Below are 27,963 nucleotides of genomic sequence, written 5' to 3' on the forward strand. Positions count from 1 at the left end.
TATCTGCGAGTTGACGACGATGAAGCTTTAGGAATCTCTGGAGTAACGTTGATAACATAGCTTGGTTTCGGATCTTGACGATTGAAATCCGGTGAGTCTGGAAGATGCGGCGAGGCTGGAAGAGCATCTACTTGCGGATTCTCCTCCTCTGTGCTCCTAGATCGCAACAACAAGAGCAAAGCAGTAATTCGTGTGTCGATCTTTTCATTTTGGTTCGCGATTGTCTCTTTCAATTTGTCTATTCCCGATCCAAAAGTTTCGTCAACTTTACGAACCATAGCTTTTGCAAACAAGCTTTTAGATCTTGTGTCTGCCATGGATGCCGAGAATCGTCTTCGCTCTGATACCTTTGATACAGTTAAACTCCAATTCTCACCAAATCCAACAAACACAATTTCAATTTCAATTCAATATTCAAACGGAGAAGATCCAATGTTCCTAAAACAAGGAATCTCCAGATTCATCTTGTAAGAACCTCTTAGGGATCTTCACAGAGGATGAATCAATGTTTACAAACCCAGAATTAGAGAGAAATCTAACAAACTTCAACAATTTTCATGATAAAATCCTTTTCTGATCTTCAGCTTCCTTTAAACCCAGCAATCTCTGATAAATTCATCTCAGCCGTTGCTTCTTTCTTTTAATCACCACCGTCCACGTGTCCACTCTGCTTAGCCCTCCTTTTACTATATCAAGTTTCGATTCTTGTGGTTTTTAGGGTTGCTTCTAGTATAGATGCAGTTTTGCTTTCTCATCCAGATACGCTTCATCTTGGTGCTTTTCCTTATGCTATGAAGCAGCTTGGACTCTCTGCTCCTGTTTATGCTACTGAGCCTGTTCATAGATTAGGTCTCCTTACAATGTATGATCAGTTTTTATCCAGAAAGGTGAGATTTTCCGATTCGTTAACTTCAGGATTTGTTAGTTTTGCACAATTTTCTTCATTGTAACACTGTGATTTTTATTGTTGCAGCAAGTATCCGACTTTGATTTGTTTACACTGGATGACATTGATTCTGCTTTCCAGAATGTGATCAGATTGACTTACTCTCAAAATTACCATCTTTCTGGTATGTGGTTTTCGTAGTCCTCGGTCTTTTATAGCAAACAATATCTATGTATCCCATATTGGGACTGAGTTCACTGAAACATATCGAGTATTGTTGGACACCTAAGTTATGACTACAAATATTGGGATGTCTCAAGGTTTTATCGTTGCTATTAGGAAAGGGAGAGGTATTGTAATTGCTCCTCATGTTGCTGGACATATGCTGGGAGGTAGCATCTGGAGGATAACAAAGGATGGGGAGGATGTTATATATGCTGTTGACTACAATCATCGGAAAGAAAGGTACACATGTTCAGCTTTCACCTTATTTGGAGTTCGAGTATTGTTCATAACAGTAAATAAAGAAGCGGATCGTGATACTGAATTGTACATCTTAATTCAGGCATTTAAATGGAACTGTTTTACAGTCTTTTGTTCGGCCTGCTGTTCTGATAACCGATGCATATCATGCTCTTTATACCAATCAAACCGCAAGACAGCAAAGGGACAAAGAATTTCTAGGTTGGCTTGTAGCTCAATATGTGTTGTATCTCTTCTATGGTATTTAAAAACAGCCCGGTTCTAACTGCCAGAAACACGTGTGCATGTGCCCATTTATTAATCAGATACCATTTCAAAACATCTTGAAGTTGGGGGAAATGTTCTATTACCCGTGGATACTGCGGGTCGAGTCCTGGAACTTCTCTTGATACTTGAACAGGTAATAGAATCGCTTTGAATGTATTATGTTCTTAGTTAATGTTCAGCTACTTACTTAAAGACTGGATATTGATCAAACCTGCAGCATTGGTCACAAAGAGGTTTCAGCTTTCCCATTTACTTTCTCACATACGTGTCATCTAGCACAATTGACTATGTTAAGAGTTTCCTCGAGTGGATGAGTGACTCCATTTCAAAGTCCTTTGAGACTTCACGTGATAATGCCTTTCTATTGAGGTAGATTTTCTTATAAGAATGCCTTATTTCGTTTGTATACAATACAGAAAACATCAAATGAAATCTAAACACATGCAGGCATGTCACTCTCTTGATAAACAAGACTGATCTGGATAATGCTCCACCTGGTCCAAAGTTTGGTTTATAAAATTATATGTAACTCATTAATGTTTGTTAGTACATAGAACTTGGTGGATTTTATATTTTATTTCCTTTCTTTTGAGCTGATAGTAGAACTATATTTTTCATATTGTATGTTGGAGTGACTGAAGTACTGAACCTCATTATATAGGTTGTTCTTGCTTCCATGGCCAGTCTCGAAGCAGGTTTTGCTCGGGAGATATTCGTGGAGTGGGCAAATGATCCCAGAAATTTAGTCCTCTTTACTGAAACAGGGCAGGTATGTTTTTATAACCCTTATACGTTGAGGAACTAAAATGTATTAGCATTGCGTTCTTGATAATTGAAATATAAGCTAGACAAAAGTAAATTTATTCAAATAAACAGTTTGGAAACAAATGGCTTTAGTTAATTATTTTACGACCTTCTCAGTTCTGTATGACAATGCTTTCTTGTCCATGTCAATCCATCCAGAAAACAGAGCACTACTGAATTATTAAGTTTGTACTACCAATGACACCGTAAAATCCAAGTGAAATTATTGAAGTCCTTCATCCAACTTGTTACCCTAGTCATTGGTCATGTTCCTTAGTCGCGATGGCGATTATACTTTCCATGTGGCCATTCACAGTTTACGTGATCTAAGATTTGCAAGATGTTTCGGTTTGTAATCAATCATATAAAAGTAAACTGCTGTTTGATTGATTTTTTCTTGTCATGTGCCTCTATTTGAAGTTTGGCACTTTAGCTCGCATGCTTCAGTCAGCCCCACCTCCCAAATTTGTTAAAGTCACCATGTCAAAGAGGGTTCCTTTGGCTGGGGAAGAGTTGATTGCGTATGAAGAAGAGCAAAACAGACTGAAAAGGGAAGAAGCTTTGCGAGCTAGCCTCGTCAAAGAGGTGGAAACAAAAGCTTCCCATGGATCCGATGATAATTCAAGTGAACCTATGGTCATAGATACCAAGACTACTCACGATGGTATTTTTTGTCTTATATTATAAAACATTTTAGTAGCCTTGAAGATTATGTGGCCTGTAACTTCTTATTTTTCATGTAAACTTCAACTTAAATCGAAGTGTCTAGTACAGAAAATGGCTATGCATATGGTACTCTCTGTAATGTACTAGTAGTTAGTTTTAGGAGGCATTTATGTGGTTATCTTGGAGTGAGGTAGAACCGTAGAAGCTACATTTAGAAGTCTCACAATATATTTCTGGCTAAATTTGTTTAGTTTTTTCACATTCCCAAAATATGTGTCTTTTTCAATTAGACCTCCTGTTACAGTTGTTGATTGCTGTTCTTTCCACTACATAGTGGTCTGCAACTGATCTTTCACATTTCTGACCACACTTGCAGTTGTTGGTTCTCACGGGCCTGCATATAAAGATATATTGATTGATGGATTTGTTCCCCCATCTAGCAGCGTAGCTCCAATGTTCCCATTTTATGACAACACATCTGAATGGGACGACTTTGGGGAGGTTATCAATCCAGATGATTACGTGATCAAGGATGAAGACATGGACCGAGGAGCAATGCATGTACGTTACTTGTAATTCTGGTCTTGGTCTTTATTTAGCTCTTGTTATATTTGCAAACTAGACCTCATAATTTCCATGATGTGTGCACTGGTTCTACAGTTGCATCTTTATTTTCTCTTTTACAACTGATTGCTTACTAGTAAAGGTTTAGGGTCATTCTATGTAGAGTCTTGTGTTGCTTATTAAATTTGTGATATAAAATTCCATTTCAGAACGGAGGTGATGTGGACGGAAGGCTTGATGAGGCAACTGCTAGTCTCATGCTTGATACAAGACCTTCGAAAGTCATTTCCAATGAGCTCATTGTAAGTAGACTCTAATACAAACTTCATAAGAGCTCACTAACCATCTAAAGAACAAGATATCGGTAGATATTTGGTCTCAGCTAATCCTCTCATTTGTTCTCCCTTTCTAGAAACTCTGATTATTGTTATAGGCTGCTTATCAATGATAGGCACAAGGAGTAGTCTTCTCACTTTGAAATAGAGAGATAGGAATTCTCATTGACATCGCGTTGGGCCTATCAAATTTATCTTCTTACGATCGCCAGCTCTGTAGCATATCATATGAGGTCTATGATCTACCAGATTTAACGAGAATATTGTCTGTTGAGACATGGAACTCAATTCTGACAGAAGCAGAAAGATTCTTCCTCTCATGTTTTCTGCCAGATATGGATCAACAGACTTTTAGTTTGACGATCCAGGAACTTTTTGGAGGCGCCAATTTATATTTTGGGAATCCAGAGGATAGGTTTTACAAGACATTTGAGAGGAGGATTGTTTACTCCAAAGGTAGCTTGTTTCAAAGAAGGTGTTATGTTTGTTAAGAGGAAAAAGTATTACTACTCTTTAAAGTTCTATCATGAAAAGCTGATCAAGACATTCACCGAGATGCAGAGGTTGCGGGTTCTGTATGGAAAGAAATTGGGCAATAACTCAAGACTCCTCCTTTGGTCAGAACAAACACAAACCGGGAATCTAAAGCTGCTAGACCTTAATAGAGTTCCATCTGAGGAAATGGATAGTGCTACATGTAGATTCAAAACTCCCAATGTAGTGAAACCTGTGGAAAGAAATAGAAGGAAAAGTTAAACCTTCCCTCGCAGTGGCAGCTCCAAAAACACTCTTAAAGATAAAGATAACCAATAGAGGAATATTCCGGTACCAAGGTTCCAGCTTAGTTTTTGCTGGACATCATCATCCGACTTTGCCAAAGGGTCTTCTCAAATTAGTCCCTAAATCTTCTTCTGCCATTCACAGAACAAAATCTGCCTCTAAAGCAAGAAGAATATGTCCACTACCACCTGAAGTCTCCTGGTTTTAAGCCCAGGACTGTTGATAGAGCCTCTCAAACAACAGAGACTGAGAGGATTTTGTCTGGTAATAGCTTTCAGAGGGAAGCCGAGGTCCTGAGAAAACCGCTGCGTGTTCTGAGCAAAGACTCGAGAAACCGATAAGGCCCATTTGTTTTCCTTGACATACAAGCGAAGAAAGGATCAGAGAATCGCTTGAGCCTGCACTCTATGCTAATCCAATGTTCCACCTAATGTACTCTTCCATTACTCGAGATTCATGAATATATGAACTGTAATGCAAATTGGTAGCTGGATTTGGTTTGGGGTTGAGTTGGTTTCGTTTCAAAATTTAGAGGCACTAAAAAGAAACATTGAAGAAATAGAGGAGTAAAGTGAAATAGAGGAGTAAATACCAAAAACCTCAAAGCTCTCACAACGGTACGCTCCTCCAATTCTCCAAAACGTTATCGCTTTCGAAGTTTTATTATAGTCATCACTAGGGGTTTAGCGATATATACCAAAAGAAAACTCATAAATTTTGGTGAAGGGTCTCTCGTTCGTGAATGGGTTTAGGGCTTCAGCAATTTCCAGTGTCTACCCAGGAAAAGCTGATTGAATTCTTTCTTCGGCTGTTGTTGATTTTTTTAAATCATGTTTCTTTGAAATTAAGTCTGGGATTCTCCGCTGTGACTAGGAGATAATGGGTTTTTGTAATTGCAGGATATGAACTCAATTACTCAATGACTGCTCTTGTTCTGGGTGAAGGCTGTGTCGGAAAATCATCCACTGTCAATTCTCTTATCGGCGAACAAGTCGTCCATGTCAGTCCTTTCCAGGTACGTAATTTAGTTTCTCTAAGCTTTTAATTGATTTTCATTTTTTATTTTGATTAGTATAGTCATTTCAAGATGTTGATGGGTCTGTATTCTAGGCTGAAGGATTGAGACCAGTGATGGTTTCAAGAACTATGGAAGGATTCACTATCAACATTTTTGATATCCCTGGACTTTTGGAAGCTGGATATGTCAATCACCAAGCCCTCGAGTTAACCAAAGGGCCAGTACTACTCTTTTGGAATCTCTATTCAAAGATTATAGAAAATGAACAATTTGAAAAGAAAGGGGTTATTTAAAAATTAAAAGGAATTATATGGACCAGGGATGTAATTACTTCAGACTAAAAACCGTCTTTCACGGTGGCTTCTTCTTCTTTGGTTCATCGGAGAAATTTTAGGGTTTATATCGCCGAACGGAAAAAATGGGTACTTCGGTGCAAGTTACTCCTCTATCCGGAGTTTACAACGAGAATCCTCTTTCCTACTTAGTCTCCATTGATGGTTTCAACTTCCTCATCGACTGTGGTTGGAACGATCTCTTTGATACATCGCTCCTCGAACCTCTCTCCAGGTTTCTCTCCTTACTATCTTCGTTTCCGGAATCAGCAATCTAGTTTTCGTTATGATTTCGAATTACAATGTGTGGTTTTGATGTATGTGGTTTTCAGGGTTTTTTTTTTTTTTTTTTTTTTTTTGGTAAAAGGTTTTCAGGGTTGCTTCTAGTATAGATGCAGTTTTGCTTTCTCATCCAGATACGCTTCATCTTGGTGCTCTTCCTTATGCTATGAAGCAGCTTGGACTCTCTGCTCCTGTTTATGCTACTGAGCCGGTTCAATGATGACAGTGGAAATTAACTCTTTACCTCAAACTAGGCCTGGGCATTCGGGTACCCGTTCGGGTTCGGTTCTTTTTTTTCGGGTATCGGGTCTATTCGGGTAGGGGGTCAAGACCCATTCGGTTATTCTAAAAATTTGGTTCGGGTTCGGTTCGGGTTCGGGTCGGTTCGGGTATTTTAATAAAAAAGCAAAATACCCGAAAATAACCAAAAATACCCGAAATATTTTCGGGTTCGGGTCGGGTTCGGGTTTTTAACTCATATATACCCAAATCTAACCGAAATACTCGATTTATCGAAAATACAATGGTTACTCTTTACCCAAATATAACCAAAAATATCTAAAATACCTAATATATTCGGATTTATGATTGTAATTTTAGGTATTTCGGGTATTATAAATATAAATATAACTAATATTTATAGGTGTATATTTGTATTCGGGTACATTCGGGTACATTCGGATATTGGATTCGGTTCGGGTTCAGTTCGGGTTTTTTTCGGGTAGGAGGTTAGAACCCATTCGGGTATTTTTAAAAATCGGGTTCGGATTCGGTTCGGGTATTGTTCGGGTTTTTCGGTTCGGGTATTCGGTTCCGGGTATTTTGCCCAGGCCTACCTCAAACAAACCTCCGCTCGTGCATCAGTATTTGCAAGTCTTTGCTTAATGTCTTTAGCAATAGAGAAGAAAACTTCGTCAACTTTTAAGTTAGTCTTGGCACTCTACAATTAGCAAACTCTTCATCAAAGTTAACCAATTGAAAAGAATTTGACCTTTTTCTATATCAATGTATCATCATCGTTTTTTCTTCTTTTGAAATCAATATGAGATTCATATCTCTCATCTGTCTCCTCTTCTTTCTCTTCTTCACTTCATCTGCTTACGCCCGATTCGTCTCCCTACATCCATTATCAAAATGGTTGTTTCGGCTCCGGTTAAGGAAAATGAGGAAGCTTGTGAAAAAACCTATGGGTTTATGCCGTGTACTAAGACCGCTCTTGGAAACGTGTTTCTAATTTTGGTTTATGGATTTCTCATGTTCACGATTGCGACGTATTTCTCTGCTGGAAGTGAGGTTCTTCTTGAGATCCCTGGCCCTGAGAAAAAGTGAATTTTTGTTATGTTTTGCGAATCAAATAGAGAAATGATGATGATTCACTGATGTTAACCGATGAACTAAATTAGAAAAAGTAAATAAAAAAAGAAAGAAGAAAAATAATGGATGTATTGTTCAACGAATGGATGACTTTATATAAGTATAGTGAATGTCGATTTAGGGTTAGAATATTGTTTAAGCAATATTATGAATTTATGATACTCAAATATGTTGGGAATATTCGTGTTGTTGGTTTATTTAATTCAAAAATTATAATTTACGAGATTTAAGGGAAGATCTGATCTAGATGTTAGGAACATATCAAGATTTAGTAACTAATTGTGATCACATTTAATTTTCGAAAGTTTTGGAAGATTTGTATCAAGATTTTTAGAAACAAATTAGGATATGTTGTGAACAATAGGGTTTTGAGATTGTTCTCTGTTATTGATGTATTCTATAAGATAGAGATACAACATATATCTATACTAGTATAATCGCAGCACTTTTTGTGACGGGTAGGTAAAAAAGCTTTCGGATATATCGGATATCCGACCCATTTTAAAAATTTCTTCACAAAAAATTTGTTGGGTCGGGTTATATTTAACCCAACTCATACACCGGATATTCTATATTTAATAATTTAGATTTTCAAAAGATTTGATTAAGATTTATAATTATGATTCTCCTATCATCTATGTTTGATTTATTTTTAACTGTTTTGAATCATCATATAATACATAAAGTAAAAAAAAAAATCAATTTTTTTTCTGCATATACTGTGATTCGAAATTTTAAAAACGGACATATATTATCCAATTGACGAAAATGTGTGTTCAACGTTCTACATCGATTAAAATATTTAGACAATGATTCAGAATCATATCATAAATAAGAACATTAATAAAATAAATGAGTTTTTTGGCGGGATGGGTTTGGCGGGACGGGTTTTTGAATCAACAATAATAAAAAGATTAAAATATCATTAATCCGCCGCTTCAATACAGATTTAATCCTTATTTTTTTTAATACAAATCACAGGACGTGTTAAGAAATTACGGAACGGGTTATATTTCGGAAATGATTTATATGGCGGACGAATTTGAATCAATATTTATATACCGCTTTAATTCGGGTTAAATCCTCAGTTTATTAATAATTATCTCGTGGACTCGTGGTATACCGTTACTTAATAACAATTGTAAACTATAATATAAATAAATATGTTATAAGGAGATACAATTTACAAAATATTTTTATACTCTTTAAAATTAAATCATCCCGCGGTGTACCGCGGGTTAAAATCTAGTATATAGGATATAATATTAGGGTTTAACTTAGAGATTAGGTATTCAAGAATCTACTAATTAAGCCTAGACAAAATATTCGTGAGATTCGCTTCGACTCGGTATTCGTTCTGATTCGATTCGAAAAATCCGAATATCCGTAAAATTTTGGAGCAAAGCAAATAGAAAAATATAATATTCGAGAAAACCGAAGTAAATAACAAATATTGATTTTTTTAAGTCGGATATCCGCTTTGATCCGTATTGTTTGATATATATTTGGTAAAATTTTTATGAAATATATGCATATCATAATATATTTTTAGCTTGTATTTGTAAACTCAGTTTTTTTTCCTTTGTATACATGTGTTTGTGACACAATTTCATAGTTTTTATTAGTGAAGGAGAATTTATTATAATAAAAAAATTAATATCCCTTAAAAATAAGAAGTTGGAATCCTATGACTATTTCTTTTTCCCAAATTTTATCTTATTTTTCATAGTTTTACACTAGAGCGCTTAGCTTTTTAGAATTTTAATAGGTGCAAAAGTATCGAAGCGGATATCCGCAAATATCACAAAAAAAATCCGGATATTCGATTTTCTGAATATCCGAAAATTTTCGGATCAAAACAAATCACAAAATCAAGTATTCGGTTGAGACGAATCGGATAACAAATATCTCAAATTTTCTGGATATCCGCTTCGTGCCCAGGCCTACTACTAATGGGGTATATAATGGGCATCCATATAACAACAAAATTATTCATAACAGGTTAGATAATGTATGGTTAATATCTTTTACTTAGGCTAGATTTTTGGAAACAAAATATATGGTTAATTTAAGAATTAATGTCGTTTTAAAGAAAATTTCCTTATTAAAGTTATCCAGGATCCGAATACACTTAAACCGGCTCAAAAACCCGACCCATTAGAATTAAAAACCAAAATCACCTCAAAAATGTATATGTAAATGAAAATCAATAACTATAACTAACTTGTAAATTCAATATTTAGTAATGCAACGTAATTATTTATAAATTACTTTTTGGTAATTAAAAATATTGTTTTACAAAGAAATATTATTCACCAGCTCTGGCCAAACTCGCTTGGAAATCTGCGAGAAGCAGATGCACTAACCTCTTTATGAACGTTGAATTGCACTTGAACATCCAAGTCTTATAACACTTTCTCTTCTTCTGCGTTTGTTTTATTGTTTATACTTGACCTTGCAACATTTGTTTTTGAGAATGAATTAGTAAAGTAGGTTTTGCTGCCAGAAATAGATGATCCAAGGCTTGTTTTGAATTTTTCTCGCCAGATATACGTGTATTCCCCTGTTGATGTACTTAAATATTTCTTGTGGTGAATCCTTAAAACTCTCTAATATTTGGTATTTTTGTAGTTTAAGTTATGTACTTGGGAAACAAATTGTAGATCCCCTCAAGTCTTATAGTCGTTTTCCTAAATCAGTGTTACTACAGTTTCCGTCAGTTCACAGATCGTTTGTTCGTAACATATTATCTTATCTTTCGGTTGAATGAATTTATGTGAAATCTGAATGGATTGTATCTACCTCTAGTGAATTACCTCCATCGTACTGTTTTGATAACAATAAATATGGATTGACAAAACAAAAACATTGTAATACTATGATCATCATGTGAATTGTTATAGTTATTTTATTATTTGTCACATTTGGACATTTTTTTACCACTGCAATTTTAGCTAATCTTAACTAACCATTACATAAGATCATTTAGATCAACTTGGCTTCGACTCAAGGTACCTGATTATAGAAACATAACCAGAAAAATGAGAGTTGGTTTATTTGTTCTAGCGTGATGCTACATAACAAAATCATCTTCAAAAAAAACGATGCTAAGTTTACTAATTACAAAAAAATAAATAAAGAGAAGAAAAAGAAAAGTCAATTGTGTACCGCGATAGTTATGGCCTGAACCTGAAGCATTAGAAGCCTTGAATAACAAATTAAAGAAAAAGAAAAACATATAACTACACAACTCAATTTGCAATTAATCGAATCTTTACATTATGAGTTATGCGTAAAAAGATGTAATTAACTATAATTAACTATACTAAAATGTAATTGAAAAGATGTTAAATATCTAGATTTACCAAAAAATCTGAAGTAGAAGCTGGAATGAGATTATGACACGTTTTATCACATGGATATGGACAACCAATTTCTTTCGTTTCTTTTCCTCTCCCAAAATACCAATCTCCGACCGTCTCAGCAATTGACTGAAATCCAAAAACCGGATCCGGTTTAAAACCATTTAAAACCGGATAATTGAAAATGACTGAGAATTAAGTTCCGGTTTATACCTTATTGTTGATTCTTGGTGATGTGGGAGAGAGCCAAGTCTCCTCTAAAGCACTTTGACAATGATCAAAGCATGAATTTATAAACATTCCTCCTCTTGTAGAATTTCTGAAGAAATTCATTAAAGCTCCCAACATATCTTTCCTAAACCCTGCGAAAACAAAACTGGAAACTCGGTTCAGTATATGATTTTTACCCGGTTTTCTCATTTGAACTGAATCAATTTGGATTTGAACCTTGTAGTGCATCGAGCTGGTGTGGATTACATGCTGTCACATTAAGCTTACAACGGTTCCAACGACCGGTTCGATCAGCAGAAGGTGGAACCAATCCATGATGGAACTGATATTGTAAACAAAGCTTAGACTAGACGTTCCAAACCGCCGGTTTAAATAAAATTGAACCGGTGTAATTAACGAAAGCAAACCTGGAATACATCGTAGGCTGAATTTAAGATGAAAAATGGCGTTTTGATAAATCGCAATACGTATTGCGGGAAAAAACACTGCAAAAGAATTTACAAATAACTTTAGAAATTATTAATTTAATTTGTGAAGAAATAGTTAAAAATGTATTGAAAGATTTGAGATTGTACCAGAGATGGTTCGGGAAAAAATGCGTGAGTGCAACTTGGATCGAGGTTTTTTTGTATACCCTGAAAAAATTATTTTCCGAATGTAAGAAAATCATAAATTTGTTGGTAACAATTGATAATTCTAATTGTTGGATATCTCAAGTAATGATACCTGTAGGGACACAAGCTGTGTGTAAAAAGATCTCATTGTCCGGTTTGCTGCTATATCGATTCTGTTAAACCAATATAAACCGTACGTATATGTTGGTGAACCGAAACCAAAGATCAAAACATTTGATTCAAGAGATAACTTACGCGTCAAGAAAGAATCCAGCGTCGCTCATGCACTTAACGCTTGCGTTTTGGGGCAAATAGCTCGTGAAATTGTCACAATGCAAAAATGTAGACAAACCACCAGCTGAACAACCGGTTAGAAGAGCCTGCATGCCGGTTAAATTCATGGAATCGACCGGTTTAAAAACAACAAATTAGTCAAGAAAATTAAACTAGAATCTACTATCTAAAGATTAAAAATTTTTATATTATACTGAACCGATGATTATTAGGAGGGAAAACATTGATTTGGGTTGTGAAACTAAACCGAAACAAAAGAAGAAAATTTACCTTGTGGGCTTTTGCTAAACCTTTTGGGAGAAGGTCAAGAATTATGGCATTCCATATTCGTTGTCCTCTGAAATAAAGCAATGACGTCTGTCATTCATTAAATCAGTAAAAATCAGTAAAAGATAAATCATTAACCAGATCGTTCGGTACGTTTTTCCGGTTATTAAAAGCGGTTCAAGAAGAAGAAAAATTGGTTAAGAGGGAAACGAGTAAGTTTATTTACCCCGTTGCCAAATTGTGAATCTCCCGCAAATGAAGCCCCGTCGCAATACCTCAGCCTCACTTTGTTCCAGTTGTAAAAATCTGATTACAACATATGTTATTTGCGCGGACAAAAAGATTACAAAATATGTTAACAGAAATTTATATTGAAAGAAAATTAGAATAATTGTCAGTCCAAATCCTATGACGTATTATTGTGAATGATGTTCTAATAAAGTCACAGCAAAATTTGACTCAAGACAGACTCAAAACTGGACTTCACATGTCCAGCTGTAAATGACAGTTTTACCCTCAATAAAATAATACCTAAAGACTCTAAGTCGAGGAAGGTAGGATAAATGTGTAAATTTGACATGGGTCGAGGTAGATCGATAGCGTGTGCTCGTTAGGAAGGGGACAAGGACAAAAAAAAAAGAAAGAAAGAAGCAAAGCCACAATAATTAATAAATGGAAAGAGATAGAGCCAAAATTATTATTTCTAACGATTTATTTATTTTATTGGAAAAAATAGCTGAATTTTAACATAAACATTTGAACCATCACGTGAAAGAGAGACCACATCACAAGCAACCATGTTTGATTAATAAATTATTATTGGATAACGACTAGCTATTATTTAATTTTACTCATAATGCATGGATTTGTATTTAAGAAAAGATGAAATATATTAAGATTAAGAATGACCTGGATTTTGAGAGGCGTTATTGCTCAAGACTCCGGTGAAGACGACGGTCTTGCTCATATAACGTGTCGAGCCTCGACGGGTCTTTGCTCTATCAACACATGATGCTATATCATTGCACCATCCTCCTCCCTAGAACCATTTTTTTTACTATTAATTACTTGTAGTAAATATTCAAATAATCTTTGATACTTTATAGATAAATGAGTGGTCGACTGAATAAAAATAAATGTGTTTCTGTGTAGTAGAAAAGAACTATAGAGAGAATGTTATAATTTATAAATGCGCGTCATAAAGTGAAGGCATGAGACACGATCCACCTAGCTCGAGACACGATGGTTCTCTAAAGTTTCTAAAACGGCGCCGTAATTAGTACTAGTTTTTGGTTCTCGAATTAAGTCTTGATTATTGTGTATTCGAGTATTTAAGTGTGTACATTACTAGAAAAAGAAGTACTACCATCTACCAGCTGTCACATTTTAAATTTTAATCACTTGATAGAGTTTCTTAATGATGCATAAGTGTATAATAGTATGAACAGTACTAATTGATTTCAAATCGTTATCAAGATTTATTTTGATTAATATTTCATAGATGATTAATACACAGAGAATATTTATTCTTCCTATAAGGCTAGCTGGATTCAATTACTTTTGCGTACTCATGGTCATGGAGTTGGTATAACAACAGCAATAATTTAACTATGCGCAGTGACCAAAAAAAAAAAAGATAATTCACTTGGCAAATGGTTGGCTGATTATTTTAGTAATCACAACCATTTTAAAGAATAATAATCGTTTTGTGTTTTTAATCATTTTCGAATGAATTAGAGACTTACCAAGCAAAAAAGTTAATTAGAGAGTTAGAGTAAATGTAATAATAATTAATTACCTCAAACTGCAAAAGCCAATTGTTTGATCCAGCACCAAAGCCTCTGTCTAAATGATACGCCGGTAAGCTCCCGTCCAAGCAAACTACAAAAGAAAAATGTTATACTCAACCTTATAAAAAACATAAAAATGTTATATATAAATCCAAAATCTTTATTAAAAATGTGACATATGTAAAATCATATTTTCAACGTAAGAAAATGATAGCCAATAAAGAGTGGTTTATGTTAGATGATGTTGCGTGACATGAGGTTAAAATAGTGAAACAGCGACAAAAATTAATAAACCTATAGAGAAACATCAATCTAACTGAATTTTCAATCTACTATATCAAGAAAATGTTTTATCAGAAAAAAAAAATCTCAAGAAAATAATATAATTCTATTAACCCAAAAAAAAAAAAGGAGGAAGACATACAAGCACCGAGAGCAGCGGCGTCTCGAACCAGAGTCATGCTAACGCTCCGCCCTGGGTCGCCGGAAACGAGCGGCGGAGAGAAAGTCACGTAGATGAGAAGAACCATAGCCGCCGTTAGATCGAGAAGCTGCGTCGTCGTCTTCATTGTTACAGTTTTTGACGCTTCAATGGTGAATGAAGAAGACAGAGCGATGAAAACGGTGTCGTTGAGTTCTATGCCTTTTATTTGTTATCTTGTATCAAAGAAAAAATAATTGATTTGGGGATTTAAGAGGGAAATTGGAAACGTTTATGTATTTATAGATAATAAAGATTTTATAGAAAGTAATTCATTTGGAGAAGAAAGGGAAAGGAGAGGCCAAGTTGGCAAAGAGGTAAGAGATATAGAGAGAGATTTATGATATTGATAGGCACAAAGAAGCTTTTGCCATCTTACAATTTGTTTTCCTTTGTATGAAAAAGATTGATTGTTACTTGTTAAAAATCTCTTATCATCTTTAACAAAATATATATATATATATATAATGAATATATGAATATATAATATGGAGAGACTCACTTATTTTTCATGTGTGTGTGTGTGTAAAGAGAGACATATCTGACCAAAAAAAAATGCTTTTTATGTTGATTTGTTATTGTTTACATTAATTTATTTCTTAGAAAGATAAAGTCCACATGATATTTTCTTCCTTAAGAACTTTAGCTTTAAAAGATTCATTTCCCTCTACATTCAGAATTTCTATTTTCGTTTAGTCAATATTTCCCTGTATCCTACTGTAGTCAACCATTGAAAATTAAGGGGGTGTTATTGGTTTGTGATTTAAATAGAGTTTTGATGACTTTAATAAAATCATAGAAAGTGAATAAGTGAATGATTTAGAAGAATTGTTAGAGAGTTTTCTATAGTCTTGTTGATTAGTTTTTCTATAATCTTGTAGAGTCTCCCAAACAATCTCAATATTTCAGCATACTTTTCATGACTTTATTTTGTAAAGAAAAGTGTTTAAAATCATAAACCAATAACACAATAATTGAATTCATTAACAATCATAGATTGTCATAGATTGTTTTGTTTTAGTTGAATAACACAAAACTTTTAATGACTTTATAAAACTCTTAATCCAATAACACAATATTCATTAAGATTTTAAATGACTTTTTACAAATCACAAACTAATAACACCAAACTTTAATAGAGTTTAACAAAATCTTGATTGAATAACAACAGATTCTACACAACAATTAAAGTCATTAAAACTCTATTTAAATCACAAACCAATAACACCCCCTAATTGTTTCTGGTTTTGTAAGAATTCTCAATCTGTATATATGTATTAAAATCCAAGTTCTGTATTTGTATTAAAAACCAATTTCAGTGACAGTCACATACTCACAAAGACAGTTAGTTCTTCTTATCAGTTTCACACGAGAGTTGAGTTTAGTTAGGTGCAGAATAGACAGAGCATAGGACGTAGATAAGGCCAAAAATATTAAAATGATAAAAAATTAATTCATTTTTGTTTATTAAAAATTATATTATTTTTAGATATATTTCTAAGTATGGAGATGGCTCTTGATGGGTGGGTCACCAGCCGATGGATTAGAATCGAAAATCTACATTCTTAGGTGTCTTTTGGTTTAGGTTCACCGAATCTTCGTATAACAATCAATTATTCAATTGTCTACGACATTTGGTCATCATCTTATAAAAAGAAGGATATAATTTCATTTTTTTACACTTGTTAACTAATCAATTATGTTATATTAATCAACCTAACTACAACTTTGGTATTCATATCAAGAAAGAAAAGTTTGATAGTTAGTTATGGTTGTTATCCTTAGCCAATAGCCATTATGATTTTGGTTTGGTCCTAACGGGTCCTCGTTCACCAAATGCATATGTTTTTTTTTCCGTTGTTTGCCTTTGAAGTGAAGCTATCACAATTTTGAGTCAATATATTGGCTGGCTTTCAAACGTGAATCAATAAAATCAAGAAGAACTTACTATTCGTCACAATCAACATACCAGCTACTTATTTCTTATTGTCCATCATATTCCTAACACAATCTTTCGAGATAATGGTTTATATTAGTTCATCTCGAACTATTGAATTATTAAGTATTACGCAACACACCCATATCGAGTTACCTGAACTTTGGTACTTTATCAAAATTCAAAGACTTTTAATTCAAAATCAATTGAAAGTGAATAACATTAATTCATGCCTCTTATTTCAAATAAGAGATTCATCTCATCTTTTTTTTTTTTTTTTGCTTTCTTTTTGGCATTGTTTTGATGTTGAAACAATGAATGTTTGGATTTTTAATCAATATTAATGTCAAGCAATAGATGTTTGTCATCTTAATCTTTTTCTCTCTTTGTGTTGGTGAAAAAATCAAGGATAAAGAGAGAAAAATACCAGTATAGATTATAGGCAGATTATGAAAATTATAGAAAATGAACAATTTTGAAAAGAAAATGAATAATTTGAATAAAAAGGTTATTTTAATAATTAAAGGAATTATATGGACCGGGGAGGTAATTACTACATATTAAAAACCCTCTTTCACGGTGGCTTCTTCTTCTTTGGTTCATCGGAGAAAATTAGGGTTTATATCGGCGAACGGAAAAAATGGGTACTTCGGTGCAAGTTACTCCTCTCTGCGGAGTTTACAATGAGAATCCTCTCTCCTACTTAGTCTCCATTGATGGTTTCAACTTCCTCATCGACTGTGGTTGGAACGATCTCTTTGACACATCGCTCCTCGAACCTCTCTCCAGGTTTCTCTATCCTTATTATCTCCATTTCCAGAATCACCAATCTAATTTGTTTGGTTTTCGATTCTTCTGGGTTTTCAGGGTTGCTTCTAGTATAGATGCAGTTTTGCTTTCTCATCCAGATACGCTTCATCTTGGTGCTCTTCCTTATGCTATGAAGCAGCTTGGACTCTCTGCTCCTGTTTATGCTACTGAGCCTGTTCATAGATTAGGTCTTCTTACAATGTATGATCAGTTTTTATCCAGAAAGGTGAGATTTTTTCGATTCGTTAACTTCAGGATTGGTTAGTTTTGCACAATTTTCTTCATTGTAACTCTGTGATTTTTATTGTTGCAGCAAGTATCCGACTTTGATTTGTTTACACTGGATGACATTGATTCTGCTTTCCAGAATGTGATCAGATTGACTTACTCTCAAAATTACCATCTTTCTGGTATGTGGTTTTAGTAATTCTCGGTCTTTTATAGCAAACACTTATCTGAAGCAAGTTTCATCTGCATTATCTATGTATCTCATGTCTGGAAAGAGTTCAGTGACACAAATTGAGTATTTGGTTGTTGAACGCATAAGTTATGACTTCAAAGATTGTTAGGATGCCTCAAACGTTTTATCTTTGCCCTGTTAGGAAAGGGAGAGGGTATTGTAATTGCTCCTCATGTTGCTGGACATATGCTGGGAGGTAGCATCTGGAGGATAACAAAGGATGGGGAGGATGTTATATATGCTGTTGACTACAATCATCGGAAAGAAAGGTACACATGTTCAGCTTTCACCTTATTTGGAGTTCGAGTATTGTGCGTAAAAGTAAATAAAGAAGCGGAATCGTGATACTGAATTGTACATCTTAATTCAGGCATTTAAATGGAACTGTTTTACAGTCTTTTGTTCGGCCTGCTGTTCTGATAACCGATGCATATCATGCTCTTTATACCAATCAAACCGCAAGACAGCAAAGGGACAAAGAATTTCTAGGTTGGCTTGTAGCTCAATATGTGTTGTGTATCTTATATGATATTTAAAACCAGCCCGCTTCTAACTGCCAGAAACACGTGTGCATGTGCCCATTTATTAATCAGATACCATTTCAAAACATCTTGAAGTTGGGGGAAATGTTCTATTACCCGTGGATACTGCGGGTCGAGTCCTGGAACTTCTCTTGATACTTGAACAGGTAATAGAATCGCTTTGAATGTATTATGTTCTTAGTTAATGTTCAGCTACTTACTTAAAGACTAGATATTGATCAAACCTGCAGCATTGGTCACAAAGAGGTTTCAGCTTTCCCATTTACTTTCTCACATACGTGTCATCTAGCACAATTGACTATGTTAAGAGTTTCCTCGAGTGGATGAGTGACTCCATTTCAAAGTCCTTTGAGACTTCACGTGATAATGCCTTTCTATTGAGGTAGATTTTCTTATAAGAATGCCTTATTTCGTTTGTATACAATACAGAAAACATCAAATGAAATCTAAACACATGCAGGCATGTCACTCTCTTGATAAACAAGACTGATCTGGATAATGCTCCACCTGGTCCAAAGGTTGGTTTATAAAATTATATGTAACTCATTAATGTTTGTTAGTACATAGAACTTGGTGGATTTTATATTTTAGTTCTTTTCTTTTCAGCTGATAATAGAACTATATTTTCATATTGTATGTTGGAGTGACTGAACCTCATTATATAGGTTGTTCTTGCTTCCATGGCCAGTCTCGAAGCAGGTTTTGCTCGTGAGATATTCGTGGAGTGGGCAAATGATCCCAGAAATTTAGTCCTCTTTACTGAAACAGGGCAGGTATGTTTTTAGAACCCTTATACGTTGAGGAACTAAAATTTATTAGCATTGCTTTCTTTTTAATTGATATATAAGCTAGACAAAAATAAATTTATTCAAATAAACAGTTTAGAAACAAATGGAAGCTTTAGTTAGTTATTTTACGCCCTTCTCAGTTCTGTATGACAATGCTTTCTTATCCATGTCAATCCATCCAGAAAACAGAGCACTACTGAATTATTAAGTTTGTACTACCAATGACACTGTAAAATCCAAGTTAAATTATTGAAGTCCTTCATTCAACTTGTTACCGTAGTCATTGGTCATGTTCCTTAGTCGCGATGGCGATTATACTTTCCATGTGGCCATTCACAGTTTACGTGATCTAAGATTTGCAAGATGTTTCGGTTTGTAATCAATGATATAAAACTAAACTGCTTTTTGTTTGATTTTTTCTTGTCATATGCCTCTATTTGCAGTTTGGCACTTTAGCTCGCATGCTTCAGTCAGCCCCACCTCCCAAATTTGTTAAAGTCACCATGTCTAAGAGGGTCCCTTTGGCTGGGGAAGAGTTGATTGCATATGAAGAAGAGCAAAACAGACTGAAAAGGGAAGAAGCTTTGCGAGCTAGCCTCGTCAAAGAGGAGGAAACAAAAGCTTCCCATGGATCCGATGATAATTCAAGTGAACCTATGGTCATAGATACGAAGACTACTCACGATGGTATTTTTTGTCTTATATTATAAAACATTTTAGTAGCCTTGAATATTATGTGGCCTGTAACTTCGTATTTTCATGTAAACTTCAACTTAAATCAAAGTGTCTAGTACAGAAAATGGCTATGCATATGGTACTCTCTGTAATGTACTGGTAGTTGGTTTTAGGAGGCATTTATGTGGTTATCTTGGAGTGAGGTAGAACATTTAGAAGTCTCACAATATATTTCTGGCTAAATTTGTTTAGTTTTTTCACAGTCCCAAAATAAGTGTCGTTTTCAATCAGACCTCCTGTTACAGTTGTTGATTGCTGTTCTTTCCACTACATAGTGGTCTGCAACTGACCTTTCACATTTCTGACCACACTTGCAGTTGTTGGTTCTCACGGGCCTGCATATAAAGATATATTGATTGATGGATTTGTTCCCCCATCCAGCAGCGTAGCTCCAATGTTCCCATTTTATGATAACACATCTGAATGGGACGACTTCGGGGAGATTATAAATCCAGATGACTACGTGATCAAGGATGAAGACATGGACCGAGGAGCAATGCATGTACGTTACTTATAATTCTGATCTTGGTCTTTATTTAGCTCTTGTTATATTTTCAAACTGAGGATTTCGGATACAGATACGAAATCTTTTGCCAAAAATTGCTTAGGCTCCTGATTTGGTATAAGTGCAATTCTTCAAATGAGTGCTCTAGTTCTAGAGTTGCATCTTTATTTTCTCTTTTACAACTGATTGCTTACTAGTAAAGATTTAGGGTCATTCTATGCAGAGTCTTGTGTTGCTTATCAAATTTGTGATATAAAATTCCATTTCAGAACGGAGGTGATGTGGACGGGAGGCTTGATGAGGCAACTGCTAGTCTCATGCTTGATACAAGACCTTCGAAAGTCATTTCCAATGAGCTCATTGTAAGTAGACTCTAATAGAAACTTCATAAGAGCTCCCTAACCATCTAAAGAGCAAGACATCGGTAGAGATTTTGGTCTCAGCTAATCCTCTCATTTGTTCTCCCTTTCTAGAAACTCTGATTATTGTTATAGACTGCTTATCAATGATAGGCACAAGGAGTAGTCTTCTCACTTAGAAATAGAGAGATAGGAATTCTCATTGACACCGCGTTGTGCCGTCAAATTTATCTTCATCTGATGATATGCATACAAGAAATTAATTAATTGACGTTCAAATTAATTATCACAGGAAACCTTGCTAATCGGATCTTTAGTGCGATAATTCAACTTATAGATAGTTTGTTGTTTGGATTCATCTGTTTAATTTTTCTTCGTTATAGAGCAACTTGTGTGTCCCTACTCTTACCCACTAGATCTTATGCCATGTAGAAGTTTCAGAAGGCTATTCTCAGAATGTAGGCCTTGCCTGATATACAAAACAAGATGGCTCTTTTAATCTTCTGTCTACACCTAACTACTGTCTAATTTCCCTGATAAATGATTTAGTTTGTTCTTATGCTTTTGCACAGGTGACTGTTAGTTGTTCACTTGTTAAAATGGACTATGAAGGTCGGTCAGATGGCCGCTCAATCAAGTCTATGATTGCGCATGTTTCTCCTCTTAAACTTGTACGTTGCAATTTCTTTTCTCTCTCGTCTTATATCTATATATAGTGTTAAGCACTGAACTGTAAACTTGTGGTGATCTAATACTATATCTCATCTGAAGGTTTTGGTGCACGCAATAGCTGAGGCTACAGAGCATTTGAAGCAACACTGCTTGAACAACATCTGTCCACACGTGTACGCTCCTCAAATAGAGGAAACCGTGGACGTGACTTCTGATTTATGTGCATACAAGGTAGAAATCTCAAACTTATTAGGAAGATCCTTTCAACGGATGGGTTTTGAGTTATGATTGATTAACTTTGTATTAATACATCAGGTCCAACTTTCTGAAAAGCTGATGAGCAATGTGATCTTCAAGAAGGTACCTTTTATTTCCGTTTTTTTTTTTTTTTTTTCCAGAGTCGGATCCAATGTCTGAATAATGAATGATGAAATAATATCAGCTGGGAGATTCAGAAGTAGCTTGGGTGGATTCTGAAGTAGGGAAGACAGAGAGCGACATGAGGTCTCTACTACCGATGTCAGGCGCTGCTTCTCCACACAAACCTGTTCTAGTGGGTGATCTGAAAATCGCAGACTTCAAGCAGTTTCTGTCAAGCAAGGGTGTTCAGGTAGAATTTGCAGGTGGAGGAGCTTTACGTTGTGGTGAATATGTCACTCTACGAAAGGTTGGCCCGACTGGTCAAAAGGTAATTCAAAGCAAAACTACTGCATTTCTTACAAATCTTTTTACAAAAGCGTTAAGCAAATAAAAGAATGACTTAGGGGGTGTTATTCATTCATGGAGTTAAAGTCAATTCTTAAAGGTTTAGATATGATTTCTGATCTCTGCAGTATATCTTGGATTATGATTCTAATAATTTACTCATGAAATCCAAAGATGTTTCATTTCAAATGATTTGATATACAAAGATTTTACAAGTCTTTTAGTTTTGAATAACACTGGATTTTAATGAAGCATTTTAAATCTTAGTTGAATAACACCAAACTTTAAAATCTATTAGAGTTAGATTTAGAATCATTAGGTTAATAACACTGGATTAGTGTTGGATTTCAATTCTATTAAAATCCATCATTGAATAACACCACCTTATATTTGTTGGGGGTTGTTCAGGGAGGAGCATCAGGTCCACAGCAAATTCTGATAGAAGGACCGTTGTGTGAAGACTATTATAAAATCAGGGATTATCTCTATTCTCAGTTCTACCTCCTCTGAGCATATGATATAGAAAAAAACGAAGCTTCTTCTCATTTTTTCTCAACACATTTCAACCACTCAACATGTAATCTCGTATAGTTATTGCCTTGCTTTTAACCCCAATCTTATAGATTAATGTGTTAAAAAAGGCAATAGATGTTTGTAATCTTTTTTGTCTTTTGTCATCTTAGTAGAAGAAAACTGAGAAATAATATAACTATGGTTATTACCAAAAGCTTAAGGTGTCATTGGGATATAGACCACTCCTATTTCGGTAAAACGGTAAACTAAAACAGTAAAACGGGATAAAAGCAAAACGATAACTCTTCGTGTTCGTTTTATGTGTTTGAAATTAAAGCGAAAACCCTTTCTAATCAAGAGATCTAAGTTTCAACACCTGGACGTGGCTTTAGCTTTTGTTTACTTGTAAAACCATTTGTGTTAAACATGGAAGAAAGATAAAAGAAAACAATTTCAAAGTTATTAGGTGGTTAGGTGCATGTGGTGTGTTTGTGTGAGGCTCATCAGTCATCACTGTCCAACCAACAACACACAATATTTTGATACTAATTACTCTAATTCCAAATTCTAAACCCTAATCCTTCTTCTTCTTCTACCGATTCTCTCCACATCTTCTTATCCTCCCTACAAACAAACCATGGCTTCTGCGACCGCCACGTGGACACCTTCCTCCCTCCAGCTCCGTCTCGTTTTAAGCTCCGGCGTTCGCCGGAATTCACGCGCCGTTTACTTACGACCATCGCGATTAGCTAGGAATTCCGGTTATGGAATTGTCTGTGTTTCGCAGAAGCCTGGAGTTGATGCGTGGACTGGATCGGATTCGTCAAAGTCGTCGGCTGATAATTTGGCTGGGTGGGATGATTCCGATAACGATGATAAGAAGTCTTCTAGAGCTAAGAAGAAGAGTTTGATTGAAGGTATATACAGATTAACAATCGTTTTTTTTTTTTTTTGGAAGTGAGATTCGGAGTTTTCGAGGTTACGTAAGAATTCGTTAAATTCAGCTGGTGAAATGTTTGATTACACATTGAAAATGCTTGTACAGTGAAGCTAAGACTACAAGTATAATTGTAGGAGCCATGAGTGTATTGTTCTTATGGAGATGTACTCATAATCTTTAGATTGAGTTGATGAAAATGTCACTTGTTGTTGAGAGGTTGTTTAACCAGTGCACATTCTCTGTTACGATGGAGCTTGGTTTAAGACTCTTTACCATTTTGATTTCTCTGTTCTGAAGCTGTTTAGTTTACCGGTTTTCTGGTGGACTAATAACAATCTGGAACTAGTTTGCTTTCAGGTGTAGTTGGTGCTGGAGTCGCTGGAATCATTTTGTTTCTTGGTCTAAGCTATGCAGCAGCATCTTTTAGCAAGCGTAATACTCCTTCTCTTAAAAGCTATTCAAGCTCGTTCTAGTGCTTCTTTCAGAATTGTTTGTACTGATTAGGGGAATCATCTTTTGAGCGCAGGAACAAAAAAACAGGAAATGCATTCGTTGACTTCTCAGCAGGAAAGCATGGTTCAGTTATCTGACGAAACTTCTAGTGATGAGATTAAGGTAGCTAACAGTGAGGAAAACAATCTTAAGGACGAGGATAAGAGTATAGAAAGCAATGATGTAGCTCAGAAAAGTGATGAAGGGTCTGGTGAAGATAAATTACTTGGTACCAAAACGTTGTCAGTTGATGGTGTCATGCTTGATGAAGCGGATGCCACTGAAAGTATCCCCCAGAATACGCCTGAAGCAGATTTGATAATCAGTGTGGAAACTGATCCTGAGACAGCAGAAAGTGAGAAAATAATTTCTGAATCTAAGTCTCTGTTAGACTCATCCACTGAGCCTATTCTTCTAGATGCAGAAAGTAGTAATCTTGTGGGCGTGGAAAATACAAATTCTGAAGATCCAGGGAGTCTCCCGAACACTGAACCAACCAATGTGTCTGATTTAGAAAATCGTGTTAACAGTCAGAAGGAAGATTCCCTGTCTTCTTTATCTGACATCGATGCTTTTGCAGCCTCCGGGACTGTAACTGAGGAGCTTCCTGAGGTTTCTTCACAATCAGATTCGACCTCGAGTCCTCAAATTGTGCCACTAAATGACACGGAAACAGCATTCTCGACTGGTGAAGATCTTTCTGAGGTTAACGGAACGCCGGAGTACTTGGCCGCAGGAAGTATGTCATCAATATCGGACATAGATACAACCAAAGAAACTGAATCTTCAAATTCTCCTGAGCCAGAATCAATAGATGGGTCAAAAGATGAACTAAACATATATAGTCAAGATAAGCTTGACGACAACGGAACGCTTTTGGAAATACCGAGTGGTGGAAGTGCATTTTCTTCTGCAGGAATTCCTGCACCTTTTATGTCTGTTATAGTTAATCCTGGAAAGATTCTTGTCCCCGCAGCTGTGGATCAGGTTCAGTGTCAAGCATTTGCAGCTCTACAAGTTCTGAAGGTAATATTTTTTTTTTTTGTTGTATAGACCCTCACTATGTATACCATCGCACTTGTGATTTGTTCTGGCACTTGTATATCTTGCAGCTTAATGTTCAGTTTGTTCCATCTTTCAGGTCATTGAAACTGACATCCAACCTAGTGATCTATGTACTCGCAGAGAATATGCCAGGTGGTTGGTTTCTGCCAGCAGCGCTTTATCAAGGTATACCTTCATGAATTTGTTAGTGTCTCTGGTGGAGTTAAAATGTCTTTCGTTGATATTAGAAAGTGCAATTCATACATTGATGTGTGTGTTTTTTAACTCTTTGCAGAAACACAACCTCAAAAGTGTATCCTGCTATGTATATAGAGAATGTTACGGAGCTTGCTTTCGATGATATTACTCCCGAAGACCCTGATTTTTCATCCATTCAAGGTTAAAGTGAACTCTGAATTTTGATTCTACCCTAGAAGAAGATAACATATGAAGCTAAATTCTGTTTACACTTTTCAGGGTTGGCAGAAGCAGGACTTATCGCGAGCAAGCTTTCTAACCGTGATTTGCTTGACGATGTTAAGGGCACATTCTTATTTTCCCCTGAAAGGTATTTATGTTTCTGAAACTCATCGAACTTGTCCAAAAGAAATTCTGCATTTGTATGCCGCATCGACAGAAACATATAAATAATCTTATACTGGTACGATTGCCTTAATTTCTCTTTTAAGACATCAGTGCGATTTTCGATAGTCTCATGAAACGAAACGGCATAAAATCATTATTCTTTCTATTTTTAGAATATCATGAATTTTGTACTTTGACAATGCCTTTGCGTTTATTACTTTAATTATTTTCTACAAATTAAGCTTGTTTCATGTCCTACGTAGCCTTCTTTCACGCCAGGATCTTATAAGCTGGAAAATGGCCTTGGAGAAACGACAGCTTCCAGAAGCTGATAAAAAGGTTGCATATCAAGCTTGGTTTTGTTCACTTCTCATAATATTGCAGATAATCATTAATTCCCATCATCATGCAGATGCTGTATAAACTCTCGGGTTTCATTGACATCGATAAGATAAACCCAGATGCATGGCCAGCCATCATCGCAGATTTATCGACTGGGGAACAAGGAATTGCTGCCCTTGCATTTGGTATGCGCAGATTTTACATCTAGATATGTCTTCTTGCACAATCATTACCTTATGTATAATGCACACGCGACTTTTAGGTTGTACAAGATTGTTTCAGCCTCATAAACCGGTCACTAAAGGGCAAGCTGCCATTGCTCTTTCAAGTGGTGAGGCATCTGACATTGTCAGTGAGGAATTGGCACGTATCGAAGCCGAATCCATGGCTGAAAAAGCTGTGTCTGCGCATAACGCCCTCGTTGCAGAGGTCGAAAAGGATGTCAATGCCAGCTTTGAGAAGGAGCTCTCCATGGAACGAGAAAAGATTGAAGCAGTCGAGAAAATGGCGGAACTGGCGAAAGTGGAGTTGGAGCAGCTGAGGGAGAAGAGAGAGGAAGAGAATCTGGCATTGGTGAAAGAACGAGCTGCGGTTGAGTCAGAAATGGAGGTGCTCTCACGGTTAAGACGTGATGCAGAAGAGAAGCTGGAGGATTTGATGAGTAACAAGGCAGAGATATCCTTTGAGAAAGAGAGGGCTCTCAACCTTCGAAAAGAGGCTGAAGAAGAGAGCCAGCGGATTTCAAAGTTGCAGTATGAATTGGAAGTTGAACGAAAAGCCTTGTCCATGGCCAGGTACTTTTTCTACAGTCCGAGCTACATTAGGTTTATAATGTCAAAGAATCTATCTGCATTCTGATTTCTAATTAGTGAATGTAAGCCTTTCAATCTGTCCATAACCGTATTACGACCTATCATATGTTGTTTGTACAGATCGTGGGCCGAGGAGGAAGCTAAGAGAGCTAGAGAACAAGGAAAAGCCTTAGAAGATGCTAGGAAGCGGTGGGAAACAAATGGACTGAGAGTTGTTGTTGACAAAGACTTTCAAGAGACGATCAGCGGAGAGACAGAACAAAGCATATTACTAAACGATGTGGAGAGATCCTCAGTTGAAGAAACCGAGGAGAGAGCTAAAACCCTGATGGATAAGCTTAAGGAGATGGCTGGAACCGTGATTGGAAAATCCCGGGAAGTGATCTTCCTTGTGATGGAAAAAATACGTTTATGGATTACAATTTTGAAGGAATATGCAGTGAATTTAGGGAAGCGAGCCGGGGAAATGAGAGATGCGGCCATTGTTAAGGCGAAAGTAGCCGCGACAGAGGTTGAGAAAGGGACAGTTCAGCTGAGCGATAAGGTGAAGAAAATGGTTGACGAGTGTAGAGATGGAGTTGGGAAGATCTCTCAGAGGTTCAAAACCTAAAGTAACAGTCTTTTAACTTTTTGTATCTTGTTTCTAAATGATAAAAATAAAAGAGAATAATGGGATGGCCATTACATTTACAGTATTGGTCAGTGTTGATCAGAATTCATAATTGTATCATTTTGTAATCTTTGTTATGTGGTTACTAATACTTACACTTCAGTGAGATATGTTATAATTGCCTTGGTACCTCATATGCGCATCCAATGTTCAAAAAATGGTTAGGCGGTATCTAGGCGTTTAATAGGAGTCTAGCGCCTAGATCGATTAATCGGGGACTAGG

General features: G+C 35.8%; 4 protein-coding genes across 9 annotated transcripts; 3 read left to right on the forward strand and 1 right to left on the reverse strand.

The window, feature by feature from the left end:
- Positions 1 to 659: 659 nt before the first annotated feature.
- LOC9308147 (cleavage and polyadenylation specificity factor subunit 2) lies at positions 660 to 6,203 on the forward strand (the record flags this gene model as incomplete). The annotated part of the gene is made up of 14 exons (XM_021020232.1): positions 660 to 887; positions 974 to 1,074; positions 1,226 to 1,351; positions 1,452 to 1,570; positions 1,675 to 1,769; positions 1,854 to 2,005; positions 2,084 to 2,141; positions 2,298 to 2,405; positions 2,861 to 3,104; positions 3,483 to 3,667; positions 3,880 to 3,972; positions 4,122 to 5,402; positions 5,685 to 5,800; positions 5,896 to 6,203. Coding segments are annotated over 12 exons (1,536 nt in total), but the record flags the coding sequence as incomplete, so codon positions are not given.
- Positions 6,204 to 10,655: 4,452 nt separating this feature from the next.
- Positions 10,656 to 15,313, reverse strand: LOC110227596 (pectin acetylesterase 9). Of its 5 annotated transcripts, none has more exons than XM_021022232.1 (14): positions 14,774 to 15,313; positions 14,358 to 14,440; positions 13,469 to 13,598; positions 12,786 to 12,865; positions 12,563 to 12,649; positions 12,254 to 12,378; positions 12,111 to 12,171; positions 11,960 to 12,019; positions 11,792 to 11,869; positions 11,601 to 11,706; positions 11,367 to 11,515; positions 11,157 to 11,282; positions 10,960 to 10,996; positions 10,656 to 10,806 (listed from the first exon to the last, which is right to left on the reverse strand). In XM_021022232.1, exons 1-14 carry the CDS (start codon positions 14,916 to 14,918, stop codon positions 10,763 to 10,765), a joined length of 1,311 nt encoding a protein of 436 aa, XP_020877891.1. In that variant the 5' UTR covers positions 14,919 to 15,313; the 3' UTR covers positions 10,656 to 10,762. The 5 variants fall into 5 exon arrangements, with proteins under 5 accessions (XP_020877891.1, XP_020877890.1, XP_020877895.1 ...); XM_021022236.1 differs by having other exon boundaries at positions 10,747 to 10,806; positions 10,960 to 10,980; positions 14,774 to 15,212; XM_021022234.1 differs by lacking the exon at positions 10,656 to 10,806 and adding an exon at positions 10,848 to 10,881 and having other exon boundaries at positions 14,774 to 15,212.
- Positions 15,314 to 17,318: 2,005 nt separating this feature from the next.
- On the forward strand, positions 17,319 to 23,090 carry LOC9308149 (cleavage and polyadenylation specificity factor subunit 2). Its single transcript, XM_021022238.1, has 17 exons — positions 17,319 to 17,555; positions 17,634 to 17,802; positions 17,890 to 17,986; positions 18,179 to 18,305; positions 18,407 to 18,525; positions 18,630 to 18,724; positions 18,809 to 18,960; positions 19,039 to 19,096; positions 19,244 to 19,351; positions 19,810 to 20,053; positions 20,419 to 20,603; positions 20,876 to 20,968; positions 21,538 to 21,636; positions 21,737 to 21,868; positions 21,953 to 21,997; positions 22,080 to 22,325; positions 22,751 to 23,090. The coding sequence occupies exons 1-17, from the start codon at positions 17,407 to 17,409 to the stop codon at positions 22,850 to 22,852; spliced, it is 2,220 nt and encodes a 739-aa protein (XP_020877897.1). The 5' UTR covers positions 17,319 to 17,406; the 3' UTR covers positions 22,853 to 23,090.
- A 206-nt stretch (positions 23,091 to 23,296) lies between these two features.
- Positions 23,297 to 27,874, forward strand: LOC9308150. Of its 2 annotated transcripts, none has more exons than XM_002872035.2 (10): positions 23,297 to 23,772; positions 24,153 to 24,227; positions 24,322 to 25,313; positions 25,429 to 25,517; positions 25,627 to 25,730; positions 25,809 to 25,899; positions 26,180 to 26,255; positions 26,329 to 26,443; positions 26,521 to 27,052; positions 27,191 to 27,874. In XM_002872035.2, the coding sequence occupies exons 1-10, from the start codon at positions 23,493 to 23,495 to the stop codon at positions 27,678 to 27,680; spliced, it is 2,844 nt and encodes a 947-aa protein (XP_002872081.1). In that variant the 5' UTR covers positions 23,297 to 23,492; the 3' UTR covers positions 27,681 to 27,874. The 2 variants fall into 2 exon arrangements, with proteins under 2 accessions (XP_002872081.1, XP_020877896.1); XM_021022237.1 differs by having other exon boundaries at positions 23,298 to 23,772; positions 24,142 to 24,227.
- The last annotated feature ends 89 nt before the right edge of the window (positions 27,875 to 27,963 follow it).

This window comes from Arabidopsis lyrata (assembly GCF_000004255.2).
Source record: "Arabidopsis lyrata subsp. lyrata unplaced genomic scaffold ARALYscaffold_6, whole genome shotgun sequence".
Lineage (NCBI taxonomy): Eukaryota > Viridiplantae > Streptophyta > Magnoliopsida > Brassicales > Brassicaceae > Arabidopsis > Arabidopsis lyrata.